A 10,918-nucleotide genomic window follows, 5' to 3' on the forward strand; every position below is an offset into this window, starting at 1 on the left:
TGTGTCATGTCAGCAGCTTAACATCAGCCAATATGGGAGGTTTTTTTTGTTTGTTTGTTTTTTGAGATAGGGTCTGGCTATCGCCTAGGCTGGAGTACAGTGGTGTGATCATGGCTTATTACAGCATGGACCTCCTGGGCCCAAGCCATCTTCCTGCCTCAGCCTCCTGAGTAGCTGAGACTATAGGTGCATGCCACCATGTCTGGCTAACTGTTAAAATTTTTTGTAGAAATGGGGTGTTGCTTTGTTGCCCAGGCTGGTCTTGAACTTTTGGCGTGAAGCGGGCCTCCCGCAGTGGCCTCCCAAAGCGCTGGGATTACAGGCCCAGCCACTGCACCCAGCTAGTGGTATTTATACCACAGGAATTGGCGAACGATACAAACCGGAGTTCTGCTCCCACTCCCCGTCCTGCCAAGAGCCAGTTGTTAAACATTTACCGGCACGCCACTGCATCCAGCCCACGTTTATGTATCATACCCTAAAGATATAGGGAAACACTTTGTCAAACACCTCCAAATTAACACATAGAGCTTCATGGAGCTTAGCCTACAAAACAGTTCAACATGCATTATCCAATTTGGTTCTCTCCACACTCCAGGAAACTGAAGGGATGACTATTACTATATCCATTTTAAAGACAGGAACACAAGGCGTAGAGAGTTCTTTAAAGACTGACTCAGAGCTGGAGAGCGAGTTAATGTCGAAAGTGAGGCTCGAACTCCTGTTTTCTGATCATAAGGTCCGTGTTCTTTCTGAGTCACTATCTGACTGCTCCCCCATTCGTTATCGAATGTACTGCGAAGTCCTCAGGGGTTGGTACTCCAGGTTTAAGACACAGACAAGTTGAGAGGGATTGTACAACAGCCCCTGCCCTTCCCATTGGCAGCCATCATGAGGATTTATGACCACTGCTTCTCAAACTGGGATTCAGATCTGTTCTAGGGGGAGGGTCCTCAAGTTTTTGAAAAGACTCTGCATTTTGTTTATAATTTCATTGTTGACAAGAAGCCAATTGAAGTGACAGCAGGCCAGGTGCAGTGGCCCAAGCCTGTAATTCCAGCACTCTGGGAAGCTGAGGTGGGCGGATTGCTTGAGCCCAAGAGTTTGAGACCAGCCTGGGCAAGATAGCAAGACTCCTCTCTACTAAAATTTAAATATATTAGCCGGGTATGGTGGTGCACACCTGTAGTTCCAGCTACTTGGGGCACTGAGGTGGGAGAACTGCCTGAGCCCAGGAGGTTGAGGCTGCAGTGAGCCATGATTGCACCACTGTACTCCAGCCTAGGTGACGGAGCTGAGATCCTGTCTCATAAATAAATAAATAAATAAATGAAGTGACAGCAATTCTTAATGCAGTGTTTCTCAAACTGGGGGCCCTGAGTTCTCAGGGAGAAATGCTGGTTTGTTTTCTGGGCTGGGGGATAGAAGGGAGGACAGGGGACAAGTGGCAGGCAAGGAAAGCTCAAGGTAAGTGTTACGAACTGGGCAGGGCAGATAGGTTTTGCTCAGCCCTCACTGTGTCCTAAACACTTTAATTAGGCACCAACCTTAAAGACTGAGAGATTTCACATCAAAGCCAGATTTCCAGAATCTCTTAAAAAATGAGAAATTTGGCAAGACCAGACCACCAGTCCACTTAGAGACAATCGGTGGAGCTGAGGAGGGGCTGCCCCTTTTCAGAGGGGCGAGAGCCCTCCGATTTGCCACATCTCCTCCCCATTCCCTATTTTAGGGGTTACAAACTCAAATGACCCTAGACACAGCAGTGAAAGTCAATGAGTGGAACAGGCTGTGTGTGAGATGATAAATGGCCTTTGACCTTGAGCCTCAGTGCTGGGGGCAAAAGAGGAGGGGATGGGTTGAGACCCTGAATAAAGGGGTGGCTGTCTTGTCCCTGTGAGGGCCCCTGAGGTTTGGGCACAGCAAATTTCTGAGGGCTAAATGTGGTGGAGAGACCCCAGTTGGGACTCTTGCCCTGACCACTGGGAAAGTTCCTTCATGCCCTGTGCCTCAGTTTCCTTATCTGGAGTGATGATGATTATAACAGCACTTACCTTATAGTGTTGTGGTTAGGATAAATTAAACCACATAAAATTCTCTCTCTCTTTTTTTTTAATGTAGAGATGAGGTCTCGCTTTGTTGCCCAGGCTGGTCTTGAACTCCTGGCTTCAGGCGATCTTCCTGCCTTGGCCTCCCAAAGTGCTGAGATTACAGGCATGAACCACTGCGACTGGCCTAAAATTCTTGAAATAGTTCTCAAAGCCCACAATGATCCCTCAGTCTTTACTGGCTGCTATTACTCTGCCCCCAGTCACTTCACTCTTTCACTTCCTGCAGGTCACTGTGTTTGTGGCAGCTGCTCTTGAATCTGAGGTGGGGGCTGTGATGGCAGGTGGCGGGGGGAGACATCCCTGCCCACTGAATGGATCTAAAGTGTCTCAAAGACAGACTTTTCTTCTGAAGGAAGAGGCCTGGGTAAGATGCAAGTGAGGTGATGGTGAAGGGGGAGTTAGAAGGGAAACTGAGGCAGGAAAAGGCAAAAGCACAGTGCTGCTTCCTGCTGGGCAGAGTGGAGTGGGTGCTGTAGACCTGAAGCTGGAGCTCAGCTTCTCTTGCATCTACTTAGGCCCCCACAGGGGACACCTTCCCACCCACTAGCACCTCCTTCAAGCCTACGCACCCTCCAGTCCCCTGCTGTGGATTCAGCTGCCAGCCCACCCTGAGCCATCTCCAGGGACCACAGGGCTCTCTCCTGCGCCCTGCTGGCTCACTTTTTCTTTTTTCCAATTAAAAACTTTATGAAAGGCAAAGAAGACAGGCCTTTCACACCTGCAGACTGCATCAGGCTGGATGGGAGCTGTGGGCTGGAAAGATGGGCTAAAGCTAAGATAGCTCCATGTTGGGGCTGACAGATATGGAACAGGAAGAATGGACTTCTGGGTGTCTGGGTGGTCGCCAGTGGCGTATGCGGGCAGCATGAATGGCAGGCTGGGACCTGCAACCAAGGGAGGCATTGGTGGCATTAGATGGTGCTCTGGGGTCCACAGATGACACCTGGAACAGGGACAGCGCTCAGCATCCCACGTGAACACTTGCAGTGGCGAGGGGCGCTCGGTGAACGCAGGCATTGTGCAGAAGGTCCGCCATCACCATTGCTTCTTTATAGAAGGGCTTGATGTCCCATTCTACAGATGAGACATGTCACTCAGAAAACTGAGTACCCCTTCCCCATCTGCCTGGCTGGAAAGGGAGAGCTCACCTCCTAGCACAGGCACAGGTGGCTCCAAGTGTGGGCCATGGCCTTGGGGGGTCTTCAGCGCTCCCCAGGGGGCACAAAGGCTGTGAATATTTGAAAGAGCCAGAGCTGGATGTTCCAAGCGGAGACAGAGCCTGTGCGAAAGCTGCCTCCAAATGTTGAAAGGTGGTCAGATGGCTTGGAGGGAGAAAGGGGTTTCTCCCTGCAACTCCAAAAGGCAAACCCAAGGTCAGAGGGAGTGACATTCTCCCTCACCACAGGAATAACTGAAGAGGGAATGAGCCTGGAGCACTCCTCCAACCACGGAGTTACAGGAGGGAGACGCGGGGCACGGGGCAGCTCAGGCAACAGCAGGACAAGGTTGGCAGGCAAGGAAGGCCCACTCTTGCATCGTGGTGGTGTAGAGAAGGTGAGGCTGACAGCACCAAGAGGGATCTGGGGCTCATTTTAGAATCAGCCGTAGAGCCACCCCCTCTCTGTCCACTGCCTCACACATTTGCTCATTCATTCAAGAAATACTTCTCTGTACTGTGTGGAACAAGACAGATGCAGCCATGCCTTTAAGGAGCCCTGCAACTCAGTATTAGCCACTTTGGTAGGTGCTGCAAGACAGAAGATAGTGGGTCGGCCTTCACGCCCAAGCCGGGTGGGAGAAAGCCTCCCTGGAAGAGGTGGAACTGACGTGGAGGCTTCAAGGATGAGTGCAGTTAGCCAGGTGAAGGGAGCTGGGAAGGGTGTCGGAGGTGCAGGGAACAGCATGTGTGAGGGCCCTGAGTGAGGGCACAAGAATGAAGCCATTAGAAGTGGAAGGCGGAACAAATCAGATTTGTGTTTAGGAAGCCCATTCTGGTTACTGTGCTGGGCTGGGGTCTGATGCAGGGACAAGGCTGAGTATGCGGCACTCAGATGGGGGCAGAAGATCACAGTGTGTGGACCAGGGCAGTGACGTGGGAAATCAGAAGCAGATGGAATTGACACTTATCTAGGAAATAAAATCAAATAAAAGGATGTGGCAGTTGTTCCAATGGAGAGGTAAGAAAGGGGGTGGACTTGGTCACTTCAGGTCTGGACCTGAGCCTCAATATCACTGTTTAGCAATGTGGCCCATCCACCCCACTGCAGAGGGGCCCTACTCCCTTGTCTTCATGTGTTCACAAGGAAACATGTACTGTATTCCCAGGAGAGGAGATACCGGAATGACCCTGGCCCTCTCCCCACCCTTCTTCCCTGCGGGAGGAGGCTTTGTCTGATGAGGTGGTGAGGGCCTGCACCAGCCGCACAATCCCTTTCCCGGGCGGGTGGGGTGAAGGTGCTGAAGGCAAGGCTGCTTACCCTGTGGCCAGCGTTCCTCTTCTAGACGAGTCTGTTTTAGGACACAGATCATCTCCTTCTGTTCCCATGCCCAGGTAAGCAAACCCAGGTTAGGGAGTAGGACCTGCCTTCTACACTTGGGCCTCAGGTTCAAGCCTCTCTTCAGCTCGACTTTCCTTGCACTTAAGTTAACTGATGCCTGTGCCTGTTTTTCCATGGGTTCAGGACCTGTGGGGAAAGACCAGGACTGGTCCCTCCTCATACCCAAACTCACCTGTGGGGCCTGTGTGCTTAAGGAGCTCTTTATTTCCTATAAGGATATTACCCCTACCTGGAGAATGTGACTCTGTACTTAATTTCCAATTTTAAATAAACCTTCCTGCTGCCTGATATTTATCAGAAACATTGTTGTAAATATCAATATAGAGAGTATTTCCTGGCCAGGCTCGATGGCTCATGCCTCCCAACACTTTGGGAGGCTGAAGTGGGAGGATTGCTTGAGCCCAGGAATTTGAGACCAGCCTAGGAAATACAGTGAGACCTCATCTCTACTAAAATAAAAACAAAACAAACAAAAGCTAGGGGGCATTGTGGCTTACACTTGTAGTCCCAGTTACTCAGGAGGCTAAAGCAGGATCGCCTGAGCCCAGGAGTTCGAGGCTGCAGTGAGCCATGATCACACCACTGCACTCCAGCCTGAGCAACAGTGTGAGACTCTGTCTCTTACAAAAGAGAAAGAGGGTATTTCCTGAAGGTAGCAATGCATTCCTCTAGTTGCTCCAAATTTTAAGTTTGGGTTAAGCAATATTACCAATAGGTTTATGGCTGGGGAGTATTGTGTTGGTCCTTGCCTTAGCCCTTAGGAAGCAGTTGTGACACTGTTGAGAACATTGCGTAACTTTGTCACATGGTATCCCCTTCATTTCCTCATACAGGAGAGACCTCCCAGTGGCTCGGGACCAGAAATCACGTGATTTGAGCAAGTTGTTTGATTTTTATCTCATGCACAGTGTAAATCATGTAACTGCTTGCTTCTCTGCTGGCATCGGGGTCTCTGGGCCTCACGGTTTGCATTTGGTGCAGTAGCCACATCCTAGGCAACACCATGTTTTCTCTACTTTATCTCTGTCTCAGTTTCCTCACTATATGTATCTTTGCAAACTACCTGAAACCCTTTTCAGGATGAGGAGGAGCATAAGAACACCTCCTTGTGCCTTCCTCTCCTTCCCTTATGGCACAGTGTCCCTCACTCTAGGGCATTTTCCCAGAATGATCTTCAGTCTGGGAAAAAGGTTCACATGGGAGATGGTCCAAGTTTGTAAATTCCAGTAGGAGGCCTGTGTGGGGCACACGCTCATGAGGCACGTTCTCAAATCCCTGGAAGTAAGTGTAGAGTGCCAAGAATCGGTGTCACAGCTTGGAAAGTCAAGAAACCGAACGCGCTATCCCAAAATGTGGGCCTGGCTGAAGTGATCAGCCCTCCTCTACGGTCCTTTATGAGTCACCAAGGATTCCCACACCCCTCATTAGCAAGGAGCACAGGGGGACACAGCAATGGTCCCTACAAGATGTCCCTCAGCCAAGTACCCGTCAGAGGCAGGCGGTGGCCTCAGCTTGGCCCCTCTGGTACAGCAATTCCAGATGGTTAGGAGTCCAGCCACAGCTGAGGGAAGTCCACTCATCCCCGATGGGTGGCTCAGCCTCCTCCCGGTGACACCTCTAGCTCATTATCTCCACCACTTAATTGTCACTAATCATGAGCACTCACTTGCAGTCACACCGCCAGTTTTGGGGTGAGGACGGACGCCTAGGCACCAGCACCAGGGCCTGTCAGCATCCAAATGCCCAAGTGCCTGCCTGGCTGTCAAGAGCCTGCAACGCACACCGCCGATTGCATGTGAATGCGACTCCGAGATAAGATGCCAAACTTCCACCACCTTGTCACTCTTGGAGCTGGGGCTTCTGACTCACGGCCAGGGTCACTCTGGGGCCAGGTGTCACTAGGATGGACCTACTGCCCCAGGGCTCCAGCTCCAATCTTCACAGGCCTCCTCTGCCCTCCTTCCCCTGTGCCCATCCTGCAGTGACCCTTCAGGAAAGGTCTGGAACAGCCCAAGGCTCCCTCCGACTGCTGCTGGGGAGCCCCTTAGGGCCTAACGAAGGGCATGTCAAATATTAGGAGGACTCTCCACGTGGGGGACCACTTCAGGTGCACCCCTCCAGGAAGCTTAGCTGCCTCCCATCAGCCTGCCCCCCGTTCAACCTGGCCTCTACCCTCAGACACCCCAGAACTGTAGAGTGCTTGGTTTAATATACTAGTTCTCACCTTTTCTTTATGAATTTCAGCTATAACACCAACCACCACAAACTGAGCAACCAGTCCCCAGTTCACCTCAGGTGCTGGGGAGGTGTTGGGGATGAGGGTGGGATGTTTGCTTGGAGGCCTTGACTTTCCTGTAGGTGGACTGGGGCTTCAGGTGTGGGGCTGGGCATGCCGCCACCAGGTGTGTTTCCTTGGTGATGGGTACCAGGTGACTGGCGCCTGCTGCTGCCCTGTGTGGCTTGGATCCTCTGGGCCAGGCCAGCTTCCCCAGCAGCTGGTGCCCTGCCCCATTTTGCCCTGGGCCTGCACCTCACTGGAGGAGGAGGGGCACTGGGGGAGTTTGAAGGGGAACGGGGCTGTCCCTGGCCTTCAGAGCAGCCTGGCAGGAGGATGAGTTCCTCTGCCCACTTCTGAGGAAGGAGAAGCAGAGAAAGCACTCTCATTCTGCCCACAGCCCCAGGCCTCCCCGAGCCTCAGGCTCCTCTGGGCCATTTCCAGTTGCACCTTTCCAGGACTTTCCTGATGTCTCCCTCCTCAGTGCTCTGAGGCCTGTGTGGTCTGTGGCCCTTTGTGCCCAATTGTCAAGGCTGCTCTCCAAGGCCGCAGGCCCTGAGGACAGGGACTGGGCTCCACATACCTTGAGGCCCTGCCAGTACCCACCCTGTTGCCAGGTGCCTCCCACCAGTGAGGCCAGCCAGCATGATGATGGGTGGGGCTGGGCAGGCAGAGCTCAGACCAGACTTCAGTTCCGACCCCTTACCATGCCAGCTGGGGCTCTGGGGCAGGTGGCTTTTCTGCCCAAAGCCTCAGTGTGTCCTTCTGGACAAGTGGGGACTGATGCGGACAAATGCAGACCATCTTCCTCTCACTCCTTGGGGAGGAGGCTTAGGAAGGCCCTACAAGCAAGCAATGGCCCAGAATGCATCAGAGCTAGAGGTCCGCCTGGGGCAGGGCAGGGTTGGCTCCCACTGCGGGCTGTGCAGTAGACGGCTGCCACCTCCCTCCTGCCACAAGCGGAACCCTGCCTGGGGCCCTGCAGGGTTTTTAGAGGTTTCTGAGCACAAGTTGTGCCAAGGAATCAGCAGGTTCCTTCCAGCTCGCAGAGAGCATGTGGTGTGTGTGCATGTGAGCATGTGCACGTATGTGCATGCTTTTTCATGTACGCAGTGAGAGGAGATGGGGTGTTGTCTGGCTGTCTAGGTGGGGAGGAAGTAGAGCATGCCAGAGCCCAGACCATGCTTACATGAACCCAAAACTTGGTTTCAGGCTAGCTTGTCCCTGGCTCAGAAAGGCTTTGAGAGGCAGGACCTAAGGACACCAGGAGGTGACAGGACACGCAGGAAAGGGAGTGTGGAATGGAGGGAAGGACATTAATGACAGGTGTCAGCAGGGGTGGGGAGAGGGACAGAGAGGCCCTGCCATGGGCACTAAGGAGTCCAGCTGGGGGCAGAAATGCCGGGAGGGGGCCATATGGTGGGAGCAGGAGCCGAGAGCTGGCCGACTCGCCATGGGGCCCCAGAGCTTCTGCTCCTGGGCTGGCAGGGGAGGAAGCACCTACCTGTACCACGGTGGGTGGGTGCTGAAGACCTGGAGTCATAGACGGCAGGGTCCTGCACCTGGAGAGTCATCCAGTGCCCCCTCGGTGCCTGGGCCCGGAGCCCACCGCGCCTGCAGCACCAAGGGCCATTCTGAGGATCTGAAAGGAGAGGTCAGACCCTGAGCCCCAAAGTAGATTCAAGGAGGCCTCGGGAAGCTGCGAAGAAGCCAAACTCCCCGGAGTGGAGGTCTGAGGAAGCCAGGACACTGCAGGAAAAAGGGCCTAGGATGGAGGCAACCAGCATGGGCCAGCTGGGGCTGGGGTGGCACAAGGCAGGGCGCAGGTGGGAGCAGTATGTGTGGGAAGCAGACAGAGACCGGCCCCAGGGTCCTGAGGGACAAAGAACTTGAAAGACAGAGCAGGGACCCCAGGCAGAGCCCAAGCCCTGACTGGAGAGGCCAGTTTTGGGGGTGTGGCAATGGTTGGAGGGAGAGAGCTGGGCATTGGAGGCAAAGGCCAGAGGGCAGGTCAGGATGGTAACTGGGATGGCCCTGGAGCCCAGGGGCATGGAGGGACTCCAGAGGTGGCAGGCAGGTAGTCAGCCTGCTCCATGACTACCAGCTGGCCTAGGCGCCTCCCTCCTGGTCCCTGCTAGTACCTGCTCTGTCCTGTCCTGCCCTGCTTCCTTCCTTGCTGGAAGAGCAGGAAGGCCTCCAGCTCGTTGGGTTAGGACCCAACTTATGAACTGAAGTCCCTGAGCAGACGGTGGGGCATGGGAGCTAAGAAGAGAGCAGTGCTGTAGGAGCGGGGTGTGGGTGACAGAGGTGGGGCTTGGGAGTGGCTCAGGGTCTGGTTAAGCCATGTGAGCAAAAGGGGCTGCTGCCCATGGATCAATCCTGAGCAGGGTTGGGAGGAAAGGGGATGAGGAAGGAGGCGGCTGGAGACAGGGAGTGCTGGGGATGGGAGAGCTGGTGGGGTCCGGGAGACAGAGTGGGAGGGGAGGATGAGGAGAGGAAGATGCGGTAGGGGAGGGGCTACCAGTCCAGGGTGGGGGGAGGTGCCCTGCAGGAAGGTGGGGGACAGAGGGACAACCTGAATAGGAGAGGGGTATCCAGGGAAGACGGTGGCCAAGTGGAGACAGAGAAGGTGCCAGGCAGGGGAATGATGGGAAGGTGCTAGGTAGGGGAAGGAGGGAGAGGATGCCAGGCAGGGGAAGGAGGGAAGGTGCCAGACAGGGGGAGTAGGAAGCAGAGCATGCCAGGCAGGAGCAGGTTGAGAAAGTGCTCGGCAGGGGGGAGGTGACAGGCAATGGGAGGAGGTGGTGCCAGACAGGGGGAGGAGGGGAAGGTGCCAGGCAGGAGGGTGCCAGACGAGGGAAGGAGGGGAGATGCAGGTGGAGGGAGGATAGGAAGGTACTGGAGAGGGAAGGAGGGGAAGATGCCAGGCAGCGATGGGGAGGAGGTGGTGTCACAGAGGGGCTGAATGGGAGTCTGCCAGTCAGGGAAGAGGTGCAAGGAAGGGGTAGGAGGAAGAGGTACGAGGTTGGGGTGGGGGTGGAGGGAGGTGCCAGGCGGGGGGACGGAAAGAGTCAGGAGTGGGGGGAGATACCTGGAAAGGAGGAGGGGAGGAAGATGCCAGGAAGGGAGAAGGGGATGCCAGGTAGGGAGGAGGGGAAGTGCCAGGTGAGGAGAAGGTGCCAGGCAGGAGAAGGAGGGGGGATGCCTGGCAGTGGGAGAAGGGAAGCCAGGCAGGGGGAGGAGGGGGAAGCCAGGCAGGGGGAGAAGGGATGCCAGGCAGGGAGGAGAAGGGATGCCAGGCAGGGGGAGGAGGGGGATGCCAGGCAGGGGGGAGGAGGAGGAGGAGGATGCCAACAGAGGCAAGCAGAGACTGCCAGGCAGGGAAGGCGGGGGCGCCGGCGCAGCGCGGCCGGGAGGCGCCTTCGCCAAGGGCCGTGGGGGCCGCGCGGCGCGGGTCGCTCACCTGCTCCCCCGGGACCCCGGCCCGGAGCGCGGCCGCCCGCTCCCCGCTCGGCGCTCGGCTCGGCCCGGCGCCTGCGCCGCTGCAGCCCGGAGCGGGGGAGGCGCAGGGAGCGTCTGCAAAGAGCGAGGAGCTTAATAATGAGTTAGGGACCGGAGCAGGAAGCGTCGCCCCATCCAGCCGTCGGTGTGCTCGCCAGCTCGGAGGCCCTCGGCGGGCCCTGGCCAGACCCGTTGTGATCTTCAGCCTGTACACAGATGTGTCGTAGGTCTGTGCTTGCATCTGCACGCCCACGAGTCACACACGCAGTCAGCATCCTGTGTGGCCGCAGACATCACCTACACTAGGACCACACACGCGCATGCACGTGGGCGCGCACACACAGGCACACAAACAGTTGTGCTCACACAGATTCAGTCAGATCATCCTATGTGGCTGCAGACATTACCTAGACGAGGTCCCGGACACCCATGTGCACCCCCCACCCCCTCAAAACGCACACACCCTGGGAGGC

At 55.5% G+C, this 10,918-nt stretch overlaps 1 protein-coding gene across 2 annotated transcripts in view; it reads right to left on the reverse strand.

Annotated features, from left to right (window-relative positions):
• Positions 1-10,612, reverse strand: part of SMARCD3 (SWI/SNF related, matrix associated, actin dependent regulator of chromatin, subfamily d, member 3) — a 38,329-nt gene extending 27,717 nt beyond the window's left edge. The window contains exons 1-2 of one of the 2 annotated variants that reach the window (XM_034965275.2): positions 10,408-10,612; positions 8,449-8,586 (exon numbers count right to left, since the gene is read on the reverse strand). In XM_034965275.2, the coding sequence (XP_034821166.1) occupies positions 8,449-8,487 (39 nt within the window). In that variant the 5' untranslated portion in view covers positions 8,488-8,586; positions 10,408-10,612. Of the gene's footprint in view, positions 1-8,448; positions 8,589-10,407 lie in introns of those variants that run through there. The other variant, XM_008967959.4, reaches the window with a different exon arrangement.
• Positions 10,613-10,918: the final 306 nt, after the last annotated feature.

This window comes from Pan paniscus, chromosome 6 (assembly GCF_029289425.2).
Source record: "Pan paniscus chromosome 6, NHGRI_mPanPan1-v2.0_pri, whole genome shotgun sequence".
In the NCBI taxonomy this organism is placed as follows: domain Eukaryota; kingdom Metazoa; phylum Chordata; class Mammalia; order Primates; family Hominidae; genus Pan; species Pan paniscus.